Source organism: Aulostomus chinensis, chromosome 10 (assembly GCF_037954235.1).
Source record: "Aulostomus chinensis isolate RoL2024-O1b breed Wild chromosome 10, RoL_Achi_v1.0, whole genome shotgun sequence".
Classification (NCBI taxonomy): Eukaryota; Metazoa; Chordata; class Actinopteri; order Syngnathiformes; family Aulostomidae; genus Aulostomus; species Aulostomus chinensis.
This window is the reverse complement of record NC_141329.1, coordinates 24,165,318-24,191,381: the sequence shown is the minus strand read 5'-3', so window position 1 is coordinate 24,191,381 and position 26,064 is coordinate 24,165,318. Positions and strand designations below refer to the sequence as shown.

At 41.0% G+C, this 26,064-nt stretch overlaps 1 protein-coding gene across 4 annotated transcripts; it reads right to left on the bottom strand.

Moving 5' to 3' along the window:
• Positions 1–200: 200 nt before the first annotated feature.
• Positions 201–25,822, bottom strand: stim1a (stromal interaction molecule 1a). 4 transcript variants are annotated; one of them, XM_086216559.1, is made up of 14 exons: positions 25,673–25,822; positions 24,790–24,922; positions 21,201–21,331; positions 17,836–17,950; positions 16,119–16,230; positions 15,830–15,945; positions 12,362–12,539; positions 6,828–7,005; positions 6,219–6,386; positions 5,937–6,037; positions 5,565–5,794; positions 4,679–4,726; positions 3,206–3,629; positions 201–2,805 (listed from the first exon to the last, which is right to left on the bottom strand). In XM_086216559.1, exons 2-14 carry the CDS (start codon positions 24,908–24,910, stop codon positions 2,295–2,297), a joined length of 2,433 nt encoding a protein of 810 aa, XP_086072685.1. In that variant the 5' UTR covers positions 24,911–24,922; positions 25,673–25,822; the 3' UTR covers positions 201–2,294. The 4 variants fall into 4 exon arrangements, with proteins under 4 accessions (XP_086072685.1, XP_086072687.1, XP_086072686.1 ...); XM_086216561.1 differs by having other exon boundaries at positions 3,566–3,629; XM_086216560.1 differs by lacking the exon at positions 4,679–4,726.
• Positions 25,823–26,064: the final 242 nt, after the last annotated feature.

Sequence of the window (26,064 nt, the reverse complement as noted above, 5' to 3'; positions counted from 1 at the left end):
GGTTCCTGGGTAAATATTTAACATGTGGTCCCACCCAGTGACTATAGACACCACACTCAGGGTGGAGTTTTAAAGGTTACTTCCTAATATTTCAAGTCACTCTACCTGCTGGACAGATTCGACTTTGTACACGTATGTAAAATTATATTGTAGATGTGCAGGCTTGGACAAAAATCAAGCTCATTTTCATTTAAAATAGTTTATTGCCATCATGCAGGAGTGCCATAAAAGTCTAGACCATCACAGAAGATGCAAAATAATCAGTTTTCCTGTACAAATTGACTGTGTATTCAGAAGTAGAAGCTCAAAAGAAAAGTAAGGGTGGTGTATTTGTGTGTGTGTGTGTGTGTGTGTGTGTGTGGGGGGGGGGGGGCGATGCTGAAGCTGAACCATTCTTCTAACCCAATGTAAGTTTTGTTACAGCAGCTGACATGCATCAACATTACAGAGCATTATACTGGGAGCAGACACACACTCACACACACTCGGATGGCATATTCCATTTACAGCTGTCGTGCAAAAAGGTGTACAAATTACACTTTTTAAAAAGTACCAGTAGGAAAGTTTGTTTTTTTTTTTTGGCTGGTTTTTAAAGTAAAATATAGAAACATGTCTTCTACATCCAAACCACCAGTTACATTGAGCTCGGGGGAGGCCGACTGTGTCTCTCGCAGCACTTTTTGGTTGTTTATTGATCAGAAGCACAACTGGTGGCGCTACTACTTTCTAAACTACAACTACTGATGCATAGTTCTGTGATCGTACAAAGTTAACAAGATTTAAACTGGCACAATGCTCGTTGTCGTCAGAGGATACTACTTTTATGCAACAAACGTAAACATACCGTGGTTGTCGTTACTGAAACATAACCCTTAGACATTCAAGATCGTAAACACAAAAGGCTTCTGCCAGTTACGTTGATTTGGCACTTTGATGGGATTCTTGGTCTCCTGCTTCTGCTAATTGAGCTTCCTTAAAAGGTGAATTACAAATTGGTTACACCTTGTACTAAGTATATGATTTTTGCCGTGTATTTATAGCCCTTACCAGCACCCCTCCCTCGGTGACAAATTCTTATCATAGTTTTTAAAAAAAAAAGGATTTGAAGGAGCCGACAGTCAAACTCCACCTTTTTTTTTTTTTTTTTTTTTTTTTTACACGTATCACTGAAAATGATGAGATTTAATTTAGGGTGATTGTCAAAACAATTTACTTCTGTATTAAAAAAACACTGCAATTCAAGAGTCTTGTGTCAAAATCTATGAGAAATGATGCTGTTTTTCCTGCTACACGGTTGTGTATACTTTTCATCTAAGCTTTTTAAATTTCACACCACCACACAATGTAACTAAACAGTGGCATTTTAAACTTGAACATTTCGATTATTCAGAGGACATTTCTGCCCGAAGCTGGATAGTTTAGCTCTTGGAGTTGTTTTATTGCTGGGCAATTTAGGAAGGTGATTTTCTGTCGTTTTCCATATTCACATGGATACCAACCTTCAATACTTTAAATAAAAAAAAAAAAAACTAAAAGGACCTCGCTCAGATATTTGAATTGCACCCAACTCCCTTTCTTCACGGTGATGTCGAGGAACCCAGGGTGCAGTTTGTTCGGAACTCTACATAAATCAAACAATGCACTCATCTGACTTTTTTTGAAAAATGTCGCTATCATCTGGCTACCAGCTTCCTACTACTCATGTTTTTTTTTAAATAAATTGTTTTTTTCCCCCCTCCACTTCCAAGACAGAGACAACAGAAGACAGGAAAAACTCGTCACCATTAATAAAAACACAAGTTAGTGAGAGGAAAAAAGAGAACGTGTGCGCATTCATTTTGGAGTCGTTGGCAAGGAGTTTGGTAGTAATAAAGGAAACATCCAGTGCTGCCAAAGCAGGTCAACAACAAGAACCAAGCAAACACTAGGAGCATTCCATTAGCAGTCAAAGCAAAAGTGAAGACATGCAAAAATGTTACAGCCGGTAAAAACGCAAAAGAAAAAACCAACTGGGCAACACATTTCCCTTTGAGACTGGCACAATTTCCTGCAGAATAAATAATACTTTACATTCCAATATACAAACCAACCCCATTCCCCACATATTCAACATTGACCAGATAAGCAGATAAAACTGGTTGATCCCACAGTTCCATAGGTACCTACAAAATGATGAGAGGCAACAAATTTTGCCATCATTTGACCACTTGAGAACCCCGCAAAAGCTTTTTTGTCAAAAACAGACAAGAGGATTACAGTCAAACTAATTTGATAGCCAGAAGTTCACATAGCCCTTATTTCTTCTGTTTCTTGAAGATCTTGAAGGTGTGTTTCTTGCGGCTGGCGGTGGAATCTGTGTCTTCTCCTGTTGACCCACTGTCCTCTTCCAGCGGACTCTTCTTGGAGGACAGCTGTGGGATACGGCTGTTGGCCTTTACTCCAACAGCTCCAAGCTGACCTCCCGTAGGTGACGGTGTTTCAGGTTCTGTGGAGTTCGGGCTGAGAGAACGGGATGACTCTGACAGGCTGTTGATCTCTCCCAGGCTGGGCGACTGCTCCACGCCGTACACCTTCTTCATGAGTATGGGGCTGTCTGGGATGGACTCTGCATGACCACCCTCATGAATGCGGTTCCCTCCGTTCGGAGTGTAAGCATGCAGTGATGAAGCATCATCAGAGCGGCCTGACAGGCTGTGTATGAGGGAGGTGGGCTTGATAATGTGGCCTTTAGAGCTGTAGGCAGATAGCCGATCACCAACTTGGGAGAGGGAGAGGGAGGAGTCGGAGTCAGAGCGATTTAGGTCCCTGTGGGGGTGAAAACCACAAATTAGAGGAAGTGACGGGAAACTACTGGGACAAACAGTTTGAAGTTGTGGTCTTGCATGCCAGGTTTGTTCTACACTATGCCTGCAAAGCCACGGACACGCTGGATCAGCCTGAGCACTGGAACTCCACACAGTTAGTTTTGCAGGCAAAGAATACCCGGGGTGCTGAGGGAGGCTGAGAAGAGTAAATGCATAGAAACTGTACTAGCTAATCAGGAGAAATGGTGTGAAAGAAGAAGAAAAAAGAAAGAAAGACAAACTAGATAAATTTTGCCATATTTTCTTAATACATGAAAGATGTATTACAGATTGAAATTACAGCAGGTACATTACTAAAAAACCCACACACATGCAATGAGTGTGGAGAGTTTGAAAGGTACCCGAAGTTGTCGCTACACAGCGAATGCTCTTTGGAGACATCTGAGAAGGTGAAATCAGGAATGGGGTCCATGGGCTGGAAAGAAGCGTGATATAAATGGGAAGAATGAGGGGCTGCAGCGCCTCCCAATGAGCTAGGTAAGCAGGAGGAAGATGAGGAGAAGGAGGACAGGGACTGAGGATTTGGGGTTGAAGTACAGATGATGGAGGGATGAGACACAGCAGAGGACAGAGGAGGCAGGGGGAGAATGTCGAGCTGCCCGAAAGACTGGCTGCGTGACTCTCTGAAGGAAGCCCTAGATCTGGATGGGTATGGGGTTCCCTCTCCCTGCTGACCCTCAAATGGGCAACTCTCTACCAACCTCTGGGAGCCCATAGCCAGCTGGGGGTCAATGTGGCGTTGGCGGAGGGACATCATACTGGGAGCTGCGGGCATAAAACAGCAGAATTATCATCAACCACCAAGTGTGGAAGGTTGCGGAGATCAGTGGAGGAATGACATTCAGGTGGGGGATAAAGTCTCTTACACTCGTGTTTCTGAGTAAGCAAAGCTGAACTACAGAAGGCCTGGGCAATAAAACAATAGCGATGAGCAATAAGAGCAGTTAGAAAACAACTCAATACAGTAAAAATAGTTTCAATCACCATGAAAACAAATAAACACAAGTTTGGTTGCAGCAACAAACCCAAGGCATGCTTCCTCTCTGGCACGCAAACAGCCAATCATATCCCTTGATAATGGAATGTGGGAGGAGCCAATCATGAACAGGTATCTAGTTTGGTTGCACCATAGACAATAGAAGCAGACAATGAGTGCAGACAGTAATTGCTGTTTAGAAAAAAAGAGGTATATTCTTTAAAGTCTGATAAAGCACTTAAATATCTTCATTTTCTTCTCCAAGTTGATATTAAGTATTGGTAATTTAAAACCATTCATAATTGTCAATGAACAGAAACTTTTCTGAACTGAAACTTTTTATTGTTTTATTATATTTATAAAAGTAAATTATTTATATATATGTACTTTTCTTGGTCAGGCCAATCATTTCACTTTTTCAGACATCATTATAAAATTATGAAAATTCCAACACTTCTAGCTTACAAGCAACATCATTAGATAGGAAATAAATGTAATTTGTTACTCAGCCAAACAAGTGTTTTTAAAAAATATTAAATAACTGATTTAAAAAAAAAAAGCTGATTGCAAAAATAAGACAGGTCACAATGGGAAGGGAGCAGGAACAGAACTGGAGAGAAACTAAGGACAGACAGTGGAGCTTTTTGATGAATACAGCCTGAAGTTGTTTTTTCTTTGCAGCTGTGTCCATCTACAGTCAACGCTCTAACACAACAGGGTGACATCTGAGGGTGGGTTGGTGTCGCAGGAAGAGACAGAGGTGTCAAGACTCAGGATGGAACTAGGGCATCAATAAATAGCCAACCACAATATTTCCAAACGGGCTGACAGTACGAACCAACAGACCACAGGTCACTGGCTCGTCGTTCCAACACTCGGGCGCCATCTGTAGTTGGGCCAATGAGACAGCAGCGGGAGCCGAAGGACAGAAGGGAATGAGATGTGGAGTGTAATTAATGTTGATTGCGAGACTTACTCGTTATTGTAGCTGCAAAGGGATTCTGCAGTGCAGCCTCCCCCTTCCGTTTGTAAGGGTCAGAATAAGTTGCTCATACACCCCATAATGACATGGCAACAATGCATTATGCTGACCAGACTTATTGATGAGATTAAAAATATGAGTGATGATTCTTTATCTTAGAATGATGTGGCAAAAATACATTCTTGTGCAGAAAAACTCTAGAAAGAAATCATGTTGGTGTGTTTTCATCTAAATGTCATCTGTTCTTGAGGATGAGGTAACTGGGCTTCTTCTGTTGCAGCTGTTTTATCAAAAGCAATTCAATATAAATTCACACATTGGGACACTACAAACAATACAGCACAAAAGTTGCTCTTATTGAGAAATATATAGATATATATATATTTGACAGTTTAACAGCCAGAGGGAAGGCTTCAGTCTTCATAACTGTCTTTGAGTAAACAGTGATCCAAAATGAGAGCAATTGACAAAAGCCATTCAAGTGGAATTGTGTGTCATGAAACAAGACAATTACGTGAATCTACATGGAAAGCATTGCACAAATGGAAAACGGCACATATTCGTTGGTGAGGGACCCTCACTACCTCCATCAGTCGGGAGGCCACGAGGATGAATTCAGGTAAACGGGGTCCAAATTCTTATGTGGTTGGATTTTTGGATTTCCCCAGCAGGACCTTGGAGTGTTTAAGTGTTCGTTTGCTAATCGCCACCGATGGGCCGATAGATTCGGATGAACTCTTACATTGCACAGTTCCAGGCATGATATCCTCGTCCAAGTCGTCCATGTCGTCGGACATGATGAAGTGCTGCGGTGTAGCTCTGCCACCCATGAAGGTGGGGTCAAGGTTGAGGGCTGAGGCCAGTAAAGAAAGGCCTGGGTTGTTGACGACAGTAAAACCTGTGAGGATCTCTATCTGCTGCCAGCGATGCAGCCTCTCGCGCAAAGCAGCTGTTACCTCACCCAGGGCTTGTCTGTGAGAAACCAGGAGATCAATAATTATACTGGTATGAAAGAAAAAAATATCCACACATGTAAATCACTATACCACCATAAAAATCACATTTGTATTTATAGATCTAATGTGACATGCCATTGCTTAAAGTTCTGCCTTACTTTGCTGCCAGGATTTTGTGGTCTACATCATCCAAGGAGGAGCTGTGGGCTACGTGGAAAGTCCCAAAGAGTGTGTTCCTCTTCTTCTTTATCTTCTCTGCCTGTGAAAACAAAGGAGCTAAAATATCCATAACATAACCAAGATTTAAATGAAGGACAGGTCTCAACTGGTGACGGTGTGAAACACGCCCCCTGAAATAATATGATGATTCTAAAAAACACTGCCACAGAGGGATACCTGATGGCATTGTTTCGTTTTATTTTTCCTTTTTACGGGCTTACCCCTTCTTTAGCCACCAGGAGCTGCCGTTCAGCATTCTGCTTCTTGATGTTGTAGTACTGCACTTCTACCTCATGAGTGAGCTGCAGCCACTTCTGCAGAGACTCCGGTGGTGACCAGCCACTCCGCGACTCCAGCTCCTTCTCAGCTTTCTTCAGAGCCATGCGAACCTGCAACAAATGTCAAACATTAGGTGACAAATTGACACATCTATCTTTGTATGACCAAGCCGAAGACACTTGATTAAAATAGGCTTTCTGAATCTAAGAATTTTCACATTAAACTGTAATGCCTTGTGTGTTTCAAGTGTACCACTGTTTATAAATGAAAAAAAAAAGATCTTTGACATAAGTGTCGAAATTGGATAACAGTGGTAATCCTTCAAGGAAATTTGTTTTGCTTAGCTGCCTGTGTGGGCTGTGCTCTGCAGTTCCTGCCAAATTTCTAATGGACAAAGTCCTTAGTGGGTGTATTTATACTACAGCTAGTAGAACTCTGATAGACCTAAGCATACTGTGAAGCCACATCATGTAAATGAATAAAATATGCACTCAGTTTCAGGGTTTCATCTCCAGTTCTATTTGTTTTAAATGTTTTGACCAGTGCGGTACCTGTTCAAGCTCTTCTTCTGCGTACTTCTGCCGACTCAACTCATTCTCTGTGCCCTCGCGCAGCTCCCTCAGTCGATGTGCCTCCTGTTTGGCTGTGTTGATCTCATCCCTCAGCTTCTGCTCCAAGTTCAGCTTTTCCACCTCAACTGTGCGATGCTCCTCCTGGGCAATCTGCAGCCTGAGAATGAAAGAAAAGAATAATTCGTACATTTGATCTGTAGAGAGAAAACTATAAAGCATCAGGAGCTGTGGGATTAAAAAAAAAAAAAAGAGAGAGAGACAAGGGGAGTTCCCTTCTCAGTGGCCATGCGTGACGTGTAAGCACGTGTGTGCCGTGTAAGTGTGGAATGTATGACTTGCATCAGCCATGCATCACCGGAAACAAAGGCTAACATGTAGAAAGCAAAGAGTCAAGATCAGCTGCTGGGCAGCTCACAATAAACTGACATCAGAGGGAGCAAAGCCAAAAATGGGAACAGCTGTCAGCAAGTAATTTTAGAACAGTACAGTGTGTTACTCAATGCTCTTGTAGTATTCAGAAAATATGAGTTGGTTTGTGGGGGGGGTATTTTTTAGACACAACACTAAAAACGGTCTTCTGTAAGAAAAAAGGGATTTGTTATCCAAGACTTAATTACTTGTATACACACACACACACACACACACACACCTCAGTTAAAGATGTATGTCACAAATATTAATCATGTGCAGACAGTCACAGCAGTGTAATTTTAACTGCTGTGAAATTACGATGAAAATAAGCAAAAACACAACCTAAATCAGATTTTTGAAAGTTTTTTCCCCAAAGTTGTTGGCAGAAAGTAATATCACCTTAGAGTCACTAGGTAGCAGCATTCTCCTCCAATCAAGATCATCACAACAGCAGAGGGACAACAGAGTGACAGGTGATCCAGACAGCTAGCTGTGGAAAATGTGGGTGGTTGGCAGTCCTGCTAATTCTTTCGACCCTGACCTCTGCCATTCTCTAGCTAGGATTTGAAAGCACTGGCAGAGCTACAGTGCCCTGAGACACCAAATGCTGTTTCAGCTGAGCTGCATTGCAGAGCTCACTGGACACAGACACAGTGGCTCTCGATACTTTGCAGGAAAAGGTCATTAATAACCTCGACGTTTTCTGTATACGATAATATTACAACAGTTCCCCGTGTTTATTACCCTGCGTAACATCACATGTGGCTGAAATAATCCACCCTCCTATCACATGCTGTTGTTCTTGATGCCAGTCCTTGCCTAGAATGTCTGTCTCCAGACCACACCCCAACCAAATGTGGATGAATTAGCACTAGAGCTGACATGTTAAGCAATCGCGCTTAACACCATCTCCCACCAGTGAGGCAGAGGCTGGGTAAAGCGCTGTTGTAAAAGGCACCCTGGATCCCCAGTTCCAGTCATAGTCTCCTCCCTCTGTCTCCCAACAGGGAAGCTGTGGTTGGGGCAGGCTACTTGATACCACCACGGGATCTGCTTGAAGGTATGGAAAGAGAGCAGCTGGCAGCAGGGATCAGGAGGAAAGGCACAGCTACAGACAGAGGACATACCTCTCTCCCTCCCTCAGCCTGAAGAACATGCACTCTAGGAGATACAACACCTCCTCTAGTCTAGTCATGCCTGACCTATGATATACAGTGGGTGATGTTTACAGTATTCGACTGCAACATGCCAAGAACAACCTGAGAAGACTTTGATGCTCAACACCAACTCTAAAAAGTCTGAGAACCATCTGCTTTTGAAACAGATACACAAGCTCGCACTGACTTCTGTTAGTATTACCCTGGTTGGTTCAGGGAGTCTTACTGGAAGTCTTTGGATGTTGATCTGCTCTGTGCAGATATTTACATTATTTCTTTCACTTATAGACAGAGTACTTCAGTCTACAGTACTACCAACACTAGACACGTTGGATCTTGTTTGCTCTACTTTCTCCAACCCCACTAAAAAGCACCTGTCACTTGAGTTGCAACAACCAGGTAGTGCTTCTTTCTTCCTTTGTTCTATTGTTCTCCTTAACAATGTCTTTGGATTTATGAATATAAAAGCTCCCGTATATCCTTGTTATGATGAAAAGCATTTCAAATCATTGGGCTTTATGTGAGGTACAGATAACTGCTAAAACAAAGAAAGATCCCTCCAGCAGCCAATTATTTTCCTGGTCATTTATCTGTGGTCTTACCCACTGCAGAATTCATTTAAGTCCTTTTGTGCCACACTATTGAACTGCAGATGGATTGTGTAGTTAACTAGAGGATACATATATAACGACGGGATCAAAGATATTGTAGCACTGAAGGGTTCCATAAAGTAGACCCAAAGAGAATGTTATTGCAATCAAACATGGTATGTTTAGGCACCTGGGGAGTTTAGATGCTGCTGGTCTTTTTCCTAAAAGATTCACTAAAGGCAGAGAATCAAGTATGAGCAATTAGCGCAGCGATAAAGAAATGTCACATCCCTCTGACGGTCTGGCATTGACAGGTGTGTAAGTATAAAGCCACAGAGGCAACACACAGACTGACCTGGCACACGACCTCAAGAGTTTGGGAAGTTATAAGAAAATATACCCACACACACCATTCTGTTCTCATAGGAGAAAACGAACACTCCCAAGACTGACCCAAACACTGAACTCAGTCTCAGTCGGTGAAACATTTAAGTCTATTTGTTCTTCAGCACCATGCATCTCATGTTTCAGAAACATGTCTCTACAACAACCAGCTGATAAATAATGACGGAATATAAAAATAGGCTGAAGGTTTGATGCCTGCTGCAGCTCATCTACGCCTGAGTAGACTATAACAGACTGGAGGTTGTCTATGGAAAAACAACCCCACTTTTCACTTCTTACCTCTGCATACGTTTTCAAAATGATTCATGATTTCAACCAACAGTGTGAAATGTTCTCCATTACGTTTCACAGTTGTGATCATTTTGTAAACGGCAGTACTTTTCACAGTACAATAGCTGATAAAGAGGGTGTGTTTTCAGGTGTTTTTCAGGCTTCACTGTGTTTGCAGGGCTGCTACCACACTGATCTCTCTGAGTCTCAGATGCACCTCTTGCTCCTTAACTCTGCCCTCTCATCCAAATATGGACTTTGAGGAGAAAGCTATGCACTGGGTGCTGTAGCGAAGAAGGTAGGTTTTTAAGGAGGAGGGGGTAAGCAAAGAAAAACAAGAGCTTCGACAGCTAGTTTCAGACATGATGAACTGTAGCACCGTAATATAAACCAGGATCTTCTGAAAAATACATGAATAATCAAGCTACATCTATAATCTCTAACATCCTGGTCTCCCACCTTTGAAACATTCTCTCATATCTTAAGGGGATCAAACCATACCAAGGAACCACAATATAGGGAGTAGCTTCAAGTGAGTTTGCACTGGGTCTGTGTGATGCAATACTAGTACAATGGATAGTGTTGATTCACTAGAAATGACACAAACCACCATTACACAATGAATGTATAAAAGTGTATTACAAGCTACAAGTGTAACAGCTTGCACTGGTCCGGCTGCATCACATTCTGGATGTGACAGCCCCGTCACCGCCACTCCAGTCAATTATTTGATTCCGCCGGGAGCGTCACACCACGTCTCAGAAGCACCCCAGCTCTCTGCTGCTCTCCCCTACAAATACACACCGTCTATTTCTGAGAGAAGCCGTGTCAGGTTGCACAGAGCCCAATTAAGTAGGACAGAAGGTCAGACGCATGAATGGTACCTTGTGGATTTTCAAAGAAAAACACACACTTTGGCGACTCAGTTGTATATCCCATCCCTAGATAGGCCTGATAATCGCGGGCATCAGGTGAGATATAAAACTGGTTATCACCGCCCATGAGGAGAGAAGTTGAAAAACATCAGTGGACCTACCTATAAAATAATAATGTAGCCTTTTTATCCCTCATAGAAACATGAAAAAGGATCAAACCAGAAATCTGCAGTGCAACAAAAAGCTCCACTTCCAAAACGGCTGAGTATGAAGCTGCAGAGAGGAAAACACAACCATGTTGCAGCCAGAACACAGAGATGGCGCAAATACTAAAGCAAAGGTTCTGTGAGCATTCCTCACTCTCAACAAAATGTATTCTACATAAATTAAGGTGCTATGAACCTCTAAGTCATTCATTCTTTCTCCTCCCCTTGTGTGGTTCATTTATATGCACACCAGTATTTCTATTTGTGCAGTGTGCTTCGTGCAAACGTTTATGGTGGAGAAGTTTGATGAAAATGAAACAAATAGAGCTGGAAATTAGCATATCTAAGTGGAAGTAGAAATCCACACAGAAAGTTCTGCTATGTCTACACACAACCGCTGTGCTACTCTGGAGTTTGCAAAGTTGTGCTGAAATAAAGACAGAAATGTATACCACAACCCTCTGGAGCTACAGAAAGAGGGCCGCACTTGTACGGAGCTGTCAAACTGGCTTGAATACAAACTGTTGAAAGAGCAAACACGCACAGAAATACTCTTGCACTATCTTGAACAGTAAACCAGGATTTAGGGCAGCACAAGTCATCGCAATATGACCTATTGGAATTTTCAAATCACAACAAAGGGCAGTGGGTTTTTTTTAATGCAAATTGTGTGTCAAACTAGCATTTTGAGTTAAATATTCTGGTGCTGCAGAGAAGTCACATTCTACAGACTTAGGAAACATCTTACTTTTACAGATCCCCATAATAATCATTCCATTATGGTTATAATGGAATTTTCAATGAAAATGAGATTAAGGAAGAAGGAAAATTACCACTCTAATGTCAAAGTATAAGTCAAAATAATTGCAATTAAAGAGTTGGTCGTGATTGTGCAGCCTTATTAGGAATCTTGCTAATACATTTACTTTTTCATGGCTTTCACTAGTTTCGTTTATTGAGTCACAATACCGTCAGTTCACCACAGTGTTTTATCTGAAGGCCATCCTCGTCTCTCATTACCCAACAGTCTTCCACTTCTTATTTTGGAACAATGTGACCATCGTGTGCAGAGATCGCACACCAGATGCAATGCCACTCAGCACATTAATATCCAGGAGTCATGACTACATCATTATACAAGTAATCGATCCTCATGGCCTATTACCTACTTCCAGAGTCCTTGCTTGGACGACCGCACCCATTTTTCAAGCAGGACCTTCATTTGGATCTCAACTGCACACCTTCTTTACTCTATCTGGGGAAATTTGTGGTGCTAATGCAGCAACAAAGGTGCCCACGGATTGGAAAAAACCCTTGTAAATGTGTGTGGCTCCAGAAACAAACCTGCCTCAGTAACAAACACACGCTAAAAAAAACAAAACAACTGACAGTCTACTGACAGTCACTCATATGCCAGTCCAGCACTGGTTGCTCTCAGGTCAAGTGATCTATACTGTCTGACTAATATAACAACACAAAACATAAAACTGACAAATAAAATATACTGTTTTAAGTGGAGATGTAAAACTGTACAGGCACAATACAGCGGTTGTGGAGTACAACCGTTCATTGTATGTCTGTGGTGGGAAAAACCCTCACTTCTGTTGTAGGTCATGCAGACTCTGTTCAGCTTTTTGCAGGCCCTCCAGGTCTTTCATCATCTTCTTCATATGATCCTTAGAGTAGCGGTTCTGGATGTAGGCAAACCAGCATCCACCCATTCCAATGACTATTGACACAACCAGCATAAAATCCTTCAAGTGGTTATGTCTATTCACTGGGAAAAACAGACAAAAAAAAGATAGAAAAAATTAGCACAGTGATACACAGCATGTTATAATAATTAAATCAACTCTAAGAAGAGCATTTCAGGAGAGTAATTTGCTGCAAATCATTGGAAGATTATACTAATGTGAAACAATGAGCAAGTTCATATGGATGTGGTTTAAATGTTGCCGAGTCATTCAGCACAAGAGTTGTGGGGAATCAAATGAATCGTCATTAGGAAGGTTGTGGTGAGATGGACCAATGACAGATTGCTACACATTAGTAGTGATCAAATACAAACTTCCATTCACCTACACAGCCAGGGATTAATATGCATGGTCACAGTACAAAAGCATTCATGTCTACCAAATTAATTTAGCTAGAGAGCAACTATCACATTCGTTAGATGCCTCAGATTAGGTTTGGGTCACCTCATCTGGGGAGTCAGAGAACCATTGCCATGCAGTTCTTGCAAAACCTGATAAGTGAGGTACAGGAAATACATTTCAAAACTACTTCCTGATGTGACACAAAAAGGAAGTGAAATTAGTTTCAAAAGTTATCTCTATATATGCTGTTTCCTCTTGGACAGGGAGGATGTGCCATCTCAATACAAGCATTCCTATACCCGCTTCCGACTGATAAAATGTGAAGTCAAAGCACAATTTAGACTAAAATGTCATCCCATGTTACACATCTCTTCACATTTAGCATGTCAAAATGTCCTAGGTTTTTTTTTTCTAGCTTGCGTTCAGTGATTATTGAGAATGTAGCCATATTTGTGGGAGAGTGTAAAACAAGAACAATGATGCTACTGCCACCGGGTTGTTTACATTCATGCAGACTTGCTGATAAGGTCCAAAGGAACTCAGATCATCAGAGTCGAGGAGCTTGGATGATCTGTGCCCCAGTGACAGAGCAAAGATGGAATGGAGGAATCATAAACATAAAATAAAAATAAAAATAACACACATAATAAATAACACGCAAATTACAGAGGCTTATTAGAAATGTGGCAATTGTGCAGATACAATGTAATTCTCATGTAATTCTCTTCTTGCTGCTCGTAACACCTGCCCCTCTCCTGACATCCACCATCGCCCCCATCCATGTTCTGAATCAAATAACATCCTGACAGCTGTTAAGGAATACCACCAAGAGGGCATTTCATCAGCCAGAACGTCAGAAATGCAAATCTGTTCTTTTCAGCTTGTTATTTGTTAAACAAATGTCCATTGGATAAGGATCAAACCATTGTGAAACATGTCTTAAAATGCTGCTTTTATACACAGTCAGTCAGTGGGAGCCGCTGGCTTTGAGAGGCTGTCAAAGCCAGACAGCGCTCGCCAATGTCTTCTTTTAGGTGTGACTCTAGCAAAACAAATCCACAGTGACACATGCCAGACACAGACCACAACACACGGCACCCCTGCACGGTTTCTTTTTTCATCCAAATATTTGCTTTCTACTAGGTTCCACGGAATTTCAGGACATGCTTCACGAATGATACATGCTGTATACCTTCTTTCATCAGCAGTTTCATTTTTACAGCTTTGTAGTTTTACAGGCATAAAAAAGGGTACACTTGGGAAGTCCGGGAATGTTTTTTTCCCTTGTGTCAACACTGATTACGCAAACTAAAACTGTGAGTAAAGCCGATAAGTCAACAGCTGAGACACACCTCGTCCATCGAGATGTTACAAACCGCTTAACTACTACAATATGATGACACACTTTCAAGAACAACAGTGATACTGGAGACAGAAAGGGTGGGAATGTGCGCTGGGAATGTGCGCTGTTTTTATTTGCCTCAGTACGCAGAGACATGTGTCTGGAATACAGAGCAGCATTGTCTCACCTCACCTCACTTCCTTCAAACCCTGAGAGAGTCAAGGTCAGCAAATGAAAATGGAGGTTGGTGGGTGATAAATGGAGCAAATGGAACCTGACCACAATCCATCATGTGGTCGTAGCACTGATGGGAACTGAAACTGGGGGTTTGGCTATTGACATGCATCATCATGTCGGTGTGATACTGTAATCATTTTTCCATTCAAGAATCAATTGGGGTTTGGATTTTTTGCATACGACAGTTTGAAGTGATGTTATGTGGTCTGAATCTTTGAGAATCACAGAAGCGGGTCTTAGCGGAATCCCCAATGATCTGACGTAGAAATGAAAAGCAGGGCCAAAGCTCTGAAAAATCAAACCAGCTATTAATTAGCCATGATCAAGTCAATACTTAGTTTAAATATTTGTCCTATTTATTTATAGCCTATTTCATGCATGTCTAATCTGTGTGGTTATACGTAATGGGCTAGTATATTTGGAATCCACCAACCACAGTGGTAAATGGACAGCAAATTAATTATGATTTGTACATTCATTGATATTTAGTATTATTTGAGTGTATGTGTGAGTTATTTTGCTGTTCTCGTCTTGAACTTTTGTGACTTCGTCTCTTTGAGCGCTGCACTGAGCCAAATACCTCAACTTCACTGACATGGCAAGAAAATAGTGAATCCTGAATCTATTAAAGGGGGAAGAAAAATATTCTGAGGGAATCAAAGCAAAACACAGAGACGCTCACATGGAGCTCAAATAAATAAATAACAAAAATGGTCCCTACTGAGTTTCACTGTCTATGATCACCGCTGCCAGTGCCTGTACTCTTCTCTGTATGTTCTCAGTGACGGTGGCACGAATGAGCCATCCCTGTCCATTACTGAATGGACCCCGATCCCCATTTCTAACCGTTCCATTAGCCCCAAGATATTAAAAACACTTCCGTGTCAAGTATCAGTGTTAGTTGATGTGTATGGCCCTATATCATATATACACATTTAAAAAAAACAAACACACAAAAAAAAACTGTTAAATGTGATCTGCATCTCGAGATAAAAGACTGTCATTCATATTGATAGAAAGTTTACAAATTCTGCAAAACGACAACAACAAAAAAGTCCGTCATCCAAATCTGCTGATCTGATCTAAATGCTGCTTATAAAGACATCTAGAGCGCATCAATAGTTAATGAACTGACTGCCTTCTCCTTGTCTCTAATCAGAGTTTGAAGTATCAGGAACTAAATCTGTCATGGAAACATGAGTGCAATCACACACTGCAACTAGAGCAGGACAGACAATGCATGTTTGGGGCCGATATTGATATCATAGAGAAAACAAAAAGGTTTATATTCTTTATCTGTAAATAACAATGCAGATAGCAGCATAGCTAAACTGATACATCAGTCTGGGTCCACTTGCAACGGGCATTGAAAGGGAAAATAACGTCACGTACTCAGGGGTGCTCCGAACAGCACAGTGTCCAACGATTTGAGCTGCAACTTTTGAACATGGCTGCGATCCAGAATCTTCAGGGTAGAGAGTGTCAGAGTGGTGTTCTTTATGGCGAGCCTGAGAGAGAACAGACACAGTCAACTTGCCAGCACAAAGACGGCAGAGTAAAGGGTGTAATCCGTTTGAGTAGTGGGTCCTTAACAGTTCTTCACAGTCTAACCGTTTATCCTCTTTGCTCGTAAACTGAGAAATGTCTGGACTTCAAACAGGTGATAATAATTTGTCCTTACCTTGGCAGTGCACTTCCATTAAAATTCATCTTACGAAATGCATCCACATACTGTGGCAGTTCCACATAGGTGATGAGCCATTCCACCACCTCATCCACTGTCCAATTATACACTGAGAAGGACAAGAAAAAGAATACTAATATTAGAATTGAAATATTCTAATTGATAATCAAACATCTGCATGATCGGGTATTTAGTTGCCTTCATATCTACTATGCCCCCACTGGGTACGGGGCACTACGAACGTAAAGGTGATGCAATTATGATGGATGCATCAACGTCACACCTGTGCAAGTTGCAAACCGGCCTGTGAACGGCTCCACATTAGCGGACTCAGAAATAACGCTTGTAGAAAAACACTCTTGAACTCAGGTTTAAGGTGAGCACAGAAAACATTTGCCTCTCAGCAGATGACATTAAAACATTAAAATCACTTATCTGCACAATGTGCACATACATCATTCTGCAAAGTGCAGCTTAAACATTCCCACGAGAACAAAAAGAGCAGTTTTGGCTGAGGGGAAAATAAACCTGAAATTCTGCATTTAACGAAGCTGAAGTCAAAACGACAATGATTCAGTGTTGCAAACTGGATTGACACACACACACACACACACACACACACCTTATAGGGACAGTTCACCCAGAAATTCAAATTCATTCATTATCTACTTAACCTCTTGCCGCTGGAAAGTTTGGTTTAAGTTTCATAGTTTAACCCTGCTGGAGTTTAACCAATTTAAAAAAAAATCTTTGACTATCAAGACTACAGGACACTAGGATTCTTTTGGACAGGCGCTATGGAGGCATTTCATGATTTTATTGGGAATTTTTTTCATGGCTGAAATTTGTCCACCATTTACTTCACTTGTTTGGGAAACCAAAAACAACACCTTTTCCTGTGAAACTCCAACAGTGACAGAAAGAAAAACAACAACAAAAACAAACAAACAAAAAAAAAACACCACCTGACCTTCCATGGGCATGAAGGTGATTTTTGGGTGAATTATCCCTTAAACACACGAGATAGAAAACATCCGCATCACATGATATTGGAACATACACATCCAACATTAATAAACGAGGAAGGGAAGTCTGCTCCCTGGCTCCTGGCAGAAAGTCAACACTGTCCGTTCCTTTTGTTATCCTGTTGCTCTCTTAGGAAGAAAAAAAAAAGTCCCTGGCTCAAAAGCACAGAGGCCTTATCAGGAAATACAAATGCAGTCTGACTTAGTATTGTGGCTCTGAACCAGGGGAGAGGCAGCCAGAGGAAGAGGTGTGTGAGAGACACGCTTGCCAGATCCAGCAGAGCACATGAAAAGTGCTCCTGTTGGGCAGGAAGAGGTGAGCCTGTTTATGTGAATTTTGTGCTGACAGATTCAATGATGTCTGCTCTGCCAGTGGCTGGACTTGAACTTTGCTTGACAGAGCAGCTGATAAACTCCCTTGGTTCATTGCTGACTGAATAAGAGGGTCAAGTAGAGGAAATGTGTGAACTTAACAACACTTTCAGCCACACAGATACACAGACATCAACTTCATGGCTATTTGTAACACTCCTGCCCTCTTGGAGTCACAGTCACCAGAAGTACTTTAGTACAGAGATATCAGTCAGATAGCAGACCAAAAAACAGAATGTTTTATGAATGGGAATGAAGAACACACAGTTTAAATTACACTCAATAAAAATACAGGTGGAGGCTTTTCGAAACGATACCTTCTGAGCCCTTCCATGCATTCCACAAGTCCGCCACGCTGATGAACTGATCATTCCTGTGAAAGCTGTTGTGCTTGGCTTTGGGATCCGGGTAGTTCAGGTCTTCTCTCAGGAACTGGAGGATAACACGGTTATTTGATTGGTTACAAGGATATGTTGTTACAAAGCATCTTGCACAAGCGTCCATCAACTACAGTCACTAAAGCAATCAGGATTTAGGGCTGTACTCAACCAAAGAGGGTCATTTTTACAGCTCTGCAAAGAATCCAACCATTTGTAAAGGGTTTGGACATTATTGGTTGATATCAGGACTGTCTTTGGAAATGTCTGCTTATGTGTTGCAATTTCTCATTACATTCTTGAAAGCCAAGTGTTTCCAAATGCAGTGTTTTTAATTATTTCAAGTCTCTTAAATCTATTGATAAGTTGCTCTCTCTGTCATTCTGCCACAAAACAAGAGTATCATTGAAAAATGGAATGGCACTTACCACTGTTTTATCTTAAGATTGTTTTCATTGTCAATGGGAGCTACTAGTGGAAATGAAAACTAATTCTGATGAATAGCCCAGCCCTACCTATGCGTCTAACTGGAGATTCTTAACATTGTGGGAGGCAGCAAAGCAGCCTTGGGCAGCTCTACGAAGGAAGCCTGGTGACTTTGCCCATCTGTTAATATAATTATAATTAACGGGAGGTGCTGAGATCACATATGACCCTTGTATCACATGATGTAAATAAAGCACTTGCTGTGCGTTTTTTTTTTTTTTGGCAAGAAGTATGAGTCTGTGAGGTCTTTTTCTGGGTTTTCTCTGGAAGTACAAAAAAGCCTCGAGTGTGTTGGACTGTGAAGCTGCTCATAAGTAGCGAGCAGCAGTCCAGCAGCGAGTCATAGTTACACACGTTCTGCAAAAACCTGCTCCTACCCTGCCTCTAATGGGCTTTCATGAGTTGTTTGGTTATAATTGAATGGTTGGTTAGATAGGCTTCGACAAAATATGTCAGGCTGTAAGAGCCAAACAGAGACAAAATAGGAGCTTTTCTTCACGGAGTGTGTGCGCGTGTGTGTGTGTGTGTGTGTGTGTACGAGGACACAGGTGGAAGAAGAACCACAGTGTCCAAATCCAAATGCAGCAGAGACTCTCAGACAGTGCTATGTTTCATGACTATTTTAGAACAAACGTTTACATGCGCATGTGGTGGACAGTCTTCAGAGAGAAGCAAGGGAACAATGAGAAGCAGATCAACCAACCGACAAACTAACCGGAAGACCGCAGCTCCATCTAGACTGCTAACTGACACAGCCCTGGACAGACTGTACATTGTACCTTAGTCTGGCTCCTGCAGCAGTGCGTCATTTAAATAACTCATCATTAATTTCTTTAGATAATGGTTGTAATGACCTCGTGTTAACACAACGCAGCCCAGATTGGTAGTCTTGTTGCGTCGAAAGTAGAAAATAAAGAAGGACAAAGGCTCCATTAAAATGCTGTTGGAGAATTAGTGTTAATGGTTTGGCTTTATTGTGCGCTCTGGAAACGGTGACCCATTTCACGACTGTGGGTTTTATGACAACCATACAAGCAGAAAATGAAATTCTTGTGACTTTTGTGAAAATTTGCTTCCTTCATTCTTAAAGGAGTCTGAAAACACTATAATCCTATTAAACCAAAGATCCTGAAAAATTACAATTTTTCCACAGAATATGCAAGTCAGGAAAATCCTCCTCATTTGTGTTAAGAGTATTTCGACATAACCGCACAAGGATTTATTACTAATCATTAAAGCAGTGTTGCCAGATAATTTAAAACCAAAACTAAAGGTTTGTGTTCCAAAGACTAGCTAGAAAAAAAAAAGTCAAATACAGGGCCATGGTTGTGATGCTCCATCAGGGCAAGGACTCCAGCAAAGCTTTAACAAGGCTCACCCTGTTGGACACATTCAAAAGGGATGACTTTAAATCCATGACAGTTTGATACTCCGTGAATTTCCAGCATCTAAATTTAACATTCACTTCTCTCATTCACGGACTGTTGTGCTGTATGAGTAAATTAGACCACTGGTCCACCTGTACAACAGGATGTCAATACACTATATGAAGATGCCAAATACTGAACAGAAATGACTTCATTTTAAGTGCTCAAGTGACTGTGATTTAAGGCTGATTTTATCAGCAAAAGCCAGTAAATTTTAAGAGTCCCATTGATTATCTTATACCTCGATGTCATCTCCAGTACACCTGATGTTGACTGGTTCTCCATAGCCAAAGTTAAATAGAACAGAATAGATCAAATTCAACTAAATGATCTCAACATACAACAAAACCAACCTGTAAGTGTCTGAGTCAATTTTTGATTTCTCTGCTCAAAAGAAACACTGGTGTAATGGGTATTTTACCATGTCCTACTTTTCCTTCACTTAATGGAGCGTTAACAGTTGAATACTGGCCACTGGAACTACCCCTCATTCTTCTGTGTGACTCCAGTAAAAGGCAACACCCAGGGCTCACAATCAACATCAAGGACAACGAGTTACAAAAAACATCAGGCTAGGTAGGACTGAACTGAGGACTAAATAGTCCATTTGTGTATGTGTTTGTTTGTTTGATCATTTCACGAAAGAGGACGCCCTTTTAGCAAATAATGTCCTGACCATCTCTACCGTTGTTACCAAACTGTTCATGTAGGATGTGCAGGTTGGATAGTCTGTGTTATAGGGCCCCTGTTCCAACGTCAAAGCCACTGCAGATGTGAGTGCTCACTGTACTGCACTTGATTCTTGGACTGAGAATATTTGCATGCCAAGGGCCTCCCCTCAAAGCATTAACAGCTGCAGGGATGACGCTGCCCACTCTGGCCTGACCTACGTCACAGACTGAACAACACTGACGTGACGCTCCAGCTCTCCAAGGCCACACTGAGTAGTTTAGACCTCAGATAAGGAGATCAGAGAAACAGACTGTCAGTATCCATTTCCAGTTCTACCTACACTAGCTGCTTCCAAAAACATAAACCACAGAGATTTCCTAGTTACAAAGTAACTAAAGGAGTGTGGCAACAACATGCATGCTGGTTACAACCAGTCAGTGGGAATTAGGTTAATTATTTGACACAAACTTCAGGAAAAGAGCGCTGAAGTGCATAAATAACCCTACAGCGACTGGACTGAGGGAGGATAATACTAGGCTATGATTAACTGAGCGTCTTGGCTACAAATCCGGTGACAAGTCAGATGATAAAGGATTACAACAATGATGCTTCTAAGCTTCTTTAGAGTAAATGGACACCACTTGTATGACTGCACAAAAAGCGACAGCCCTTTTGATCCAACATCAGATTCTTTACGTTACCATTTAAACTGGTACTTACACCATCAGTCTCAGCCACGTCTACGTTGCCGTTTGCATCATCGTCCATCTGCTTGTGGATATTACGGATAGCCTCAAAGCTGAGAATGGCATTCTCATCCTTGCATAGTGGCGGATCAATAACACAGAAATCTGGTGAAGAGAGACATATTAGGACATGTTAGAGGTGAACTTTGAAAACCCCAGCGCTACGGCGCATGGTCAGAATTATTTATGTATCCTGCTACTTGTAATAAGACATATGAACGGTTAATAGAGACCAAAATGCAATTCTAGCTCAAGTATTCGCTCAGCAATACCCTCAAACAACATCACCACAATAACGTATTGGAATCAGGCAGTGATATTTTCATGACACCCAAAGACATCAACTCAGTTTTACAACAAATCTCTTAATCTCAACTCACTAATGATGGATGGCTGTTTATTTTCTGCTTCCTGAAGAAATGTTTGAGTGCTAATCCCCATGTTTGATTCCCTTCACTAAAACTCTCTCTTTAAAACAAGCGAGCAGCATAATGCCTTGGCTACAAGCAAGGATTGTTTACATAAGGACTTTCAGTAAATGTGGGGATGTAACCAAGAAGAAGATACCACGACTGTCAAACCTACTACGTAGACTAAAAACAGGCCATGTCCCAAGGGAATTGTTCTTTTGTAATAAACATGGAGATTCTATTTTTAGATTTAGCTTCACTTTGAATTTTTTTTTTTTTTTTTTTTTTTTTTTAGTTACAGTTCATGTCATGTATTGACATAGGACTTTTAGTCACTTGGTGTTGGATTATACGTGCATATATTAGTGTTACTTTAACGATTTTAGGTCAGCCTGTGTAGTGCACCACAGTTCCTTTCAGATGAAAAAGAAATTGACAGATGCATGATATAAAATCAGGTAATTGGTCAGTGAGTCCTTGTCTAGAGAAGCCCATCTGCCCTCTGTGTTCGTCTCCTCCCTGAAGGATTAAAAATCCTCTACCACAGATCAAAGATAAAGCCGCCACACTCACGAAGATGAAACCTTGTTTGGCATGTCCTGCAGATACTGGGAAACTGCATCACAAACTACATGTAGCAAGAGTAGATTTTTTTGGTGTAAATCTCAATTATAATCCAGTTTTAATTCAATATAAAATAGTAGAGTTGAATTCACAGGATGTTGGAGATACAACAACAAAAATCAGAGAAATATTCTTTTAATTCGGTTGTTGAGTTATAAACTTGGATCTATGCTGTTATATCACTTTTTATCTGATTTAATTTAATTTTTACATCTCAGTAAGGCTCTGACATGGTTAAGTAGTAGGCCTATTGTATGTTTAGCTTATACTTCATGAAACACATTGTGGTTTATTGTGTAGGTTAGCGCAATCATAACCACAAAAGGGAAAGATGAAGGAGAGGATTACTCACTTGGTTTTTCTTTCCACATCATCTCCCCAAGAAAGAATGCATCATTCTCAAGTTAAGAATATGCAGTAACCAGGGTAGACGTCAAAATACACTCAATAGAAAATTTAGGGCTCAGGCTGCTTATTTGATACCACAGACATCCAAATATCCAACAACTCTACAACACGGAGGCTTGGAATACAAACATGCCTCTTAGAGCGACTCCTTCACTCTTCTGAGGGATTTTCAGGTTTGAAAAGTCACCTGTGGTGAAGGAGGTTTGTGACTCACTGTCTAAAAATAAGTACTCGTGGAGATCGATCAAGTTCCAAGAGTTTTGATTAAACCAAAAATGTATTCTGTATTGTTGACTTCCCAAATTTCATTTTTAATCAAAAACACAGTTCGGGAGTCGCTAATTAAAAAAGAAAATCCTCATGCAAACATAAATTACTTCAAAAAGCCGTCTCTTTCGGTATTCTACAGATGTGGGAGATAAGTAGGAGTAATCGGAGACATCAGTGACAGCATTAGATACGTCATAATCACAAAAAATAATAAATCCTAATTCCAGGCAAAGAACAGAACTATATTACACATCTTCTTAGACTAACAATTTACTTAAACTCCAAAATTGCCATTACATAAAATGGATCTATAACAACTATTGTTGAATAAAATGTTCCACTCTAAACACCCACGATTAACTCATCATACAAACACCAAGTTTGTTGTTCACAGAAATACATGTTAGGGCAAGTTGGCATGATAAATAAGGCAGAGAGCAAAATATGTCATAATTTTGAACTGAGTCTTTGAAAGTGCATGTCTGTTTTCTTTTACTATTGTTGCACACATGAAACCATAAAACCAGAAGTAGCAAGGCGACATGCACGAGAACTTCTGTCTAACAAAAAAGTTAACCATTGAACAACAGTGTGCAGGTATTTTAGCTTCAGACAAACCTGTAAAGCCACATACCAAAAAAAAAAAAAAATCAACTCCCCTCACTCTCACACACACACACACACACACACACACACACCCCTCACTCTCACACACACACACACACACACACACACACACACACACACACACACACACACACACACACACACACGTTCAACAAAGAATGATAGTAACCCTTGTGAAAACCTGCACCTGCAAAACACCCAACCTGTCTCCTTTCTCATTTGCCTTGCAAACCTCTGGAGAAAGAAGATAAGCTATTTACATACCAGTCAGTCTGCTTTTATTAAAGAGCTCAAGCCGTGCAAGTTATTCCCTGCACCTACACACAGGTGGAAAACATCCCACATTATGTTTTGACTTCATAACAGAAACAGTTACTACCTATCACTATTCAAAATACCTTGGGCAACTACTATCAAGGATCATTTCCCCACACACACACACACACTTATAAAACCCTGCCTGTTGTGTAAAATGAGTATGAGCAACTTAAACAATGTCCCAAAGGTTTTCCACAAAGTCAGCAGTACAAGGAGAAGGAAAAAAAAAAAAAAAAAAAAGCAAAACTCACAACCCAGAAAGTATGAAGTATGTACCAAGTTGGGTGCAGAAGTTAGGTCAAATGAACAATGTTAGGTTGCAGATTTTAAATATATTAAGACTTGTGTCTTCAATAAACAGACACAAGTGCTAATACTAGAGTCACAGTCAGAACAAGCTCATGCACTTTCTCAGTGGATCCAAGTTTCAGAGTTTACAGACGGTTTGGTGACTCACATATTAGACACCCGATGTCATCATTCAGAGGAAAGTCATTTTTCAGGGAGTGTTATTCTGATACTTAAAAAAAAAATTGTTTTTCTTAAATCAGAATTTACACAAATTTTGATTTGAAAACCAAATTAGGACAGGATATTGTATAGCATAATCATAGGAATTTGTGTTAGGTTATTCAGATATTATAGTTCAATTAGATCATTTACCTCCTTTTTGAACAAGCGTCTTGATGTTACTTTGAGGACAAGGCTTAAAGGAGAATGCCAGCCAGACTATTCTCAGCATGGCCGCATTTAGTGCCCGCATAATCACAAAGATGTCACACCAAGAGTAATACTGTGCTTGCCAGTCTATAGTGAGCAGCACTACAGCTTGACAGTTGGCTATAAATATACTTCTACAGATATATTATAACTAATTTGATTTGATTACTACGATTAATTACTCACCTGGAATCCCATTTTCAACACTCTGACTGTCTTGGGGAGGTAAACTTGTTTTGTCAGCCCAACTTTGTCCAAGGAGACAAAAGCAAAATATCCACAAGTTTACCATTTTGTTGAACTCCATGACCGGTATAAGCTGAGGGTAAAATAGGACAAAACAGAGCATTGAAAATTCAGTGTGTTCATGCCTCACTTAATCCATTTAACATTGCTCATAATCAATACAATGCAGCGATTTGTCTCTAAGACAAAATGTCATCCCAGCTGAATGTGTAAATTCACTGCGTCGCCTCAGAAGACACCAATAAACCCAGTTTGTTACATGAAAATCATCTGCAGCCACTAAAGCTAGCGTGAAACACATTCTAATTCTTAGACCAGCCGCTTCTTCCTGGATGAAACGATGTCGGAAGCTTCCACAGTTAAAACGAAGCTAAAGCGACATTTGAAACGACAGTTAGTCACTTAGAGTAGTGTCCTCATGTTCTCGCTGGACATGTTTTCACACATTAGTAAATTCTGGGGAATAAGTAATATGATTAGGAAAAGTAACAGCTGCCTGATCCGTCTGTGCCTGGAGACCTGATGTCAAGCTAGCTAGCTTAAACATCTCCGCTAACTCGGAGATGAGCTGGAACATCCAACAGGGAATAATTCAAAGCCCTCAGTACAACACATCGAAATTAACGCTACCTCATGTGCTTTCTTCAATTACTTTACATGGGGTTTTCGAGGTGACATTTATCAAGAAGGGACATTAGCAGCCTTTGGCGTTTAGCTAACCCCAAGATACTGCAAGTCAGACGTAATAAACAGCTACCACATCTGCATGGCAACACTGGTAACAGGCATCCAATGAAGCTGAATAACAAATAAAAAAACTTACCTGTCATGAACCAGAGAGAGCAGATCTGTAGTTTTAGTTACGTGATAACATTGCAGCAAGCATCTGGTCCCGAGCGCACCTCTCCTCAAAGGTCTCTCCCCCAGTCGAGGGACTGAAAAAAAAGCCGCAGAATGTGAACGGGCACTCGGCTTGTCTTCTTCTACACCACCGGCTCCCTGGTTGTCACGGGCTGATGTCGCCCCCTGGAGTTTGGCGTGAAACGGAACCTCACATCGGATGGAGACGGCTGAAGTTTGCCATCCTGTGGATTTGTTACACTATAACACACAAAATTCCGTTGGCATTTTCCGTTCTTTGACGTGACAATGCAAGAATTTTATTTTGATATATCGACATTGAGGTTACTCATATTGTGTTTTGACAATATGATA

Excerpts from the sequence above, each read along its gene's own strand:
- stim1a (XM_086216559.1), bottom strand. The coding sequence starts at position 24,910 with ATGGAGTTCAACAAAATGGTAAACTTGTGGATATTTTGCTTTTGTCTC. Across the intron at positions 7,006-12,361 it reads CTGCATGACCTACAACAGAA|GCTGCAGATTGCCCAGGAGG; the intron begins GTGAGGGTTTTT and ends TTTCATTCTCAG. Across the intron at positions 2,806-3,205 it reads CTGTGTAGCGACAACTTCGG|GGACCTAAATCGCTCTGACT; the intron begins GTACCTTTCAAA and ends TCACCCCCACAG.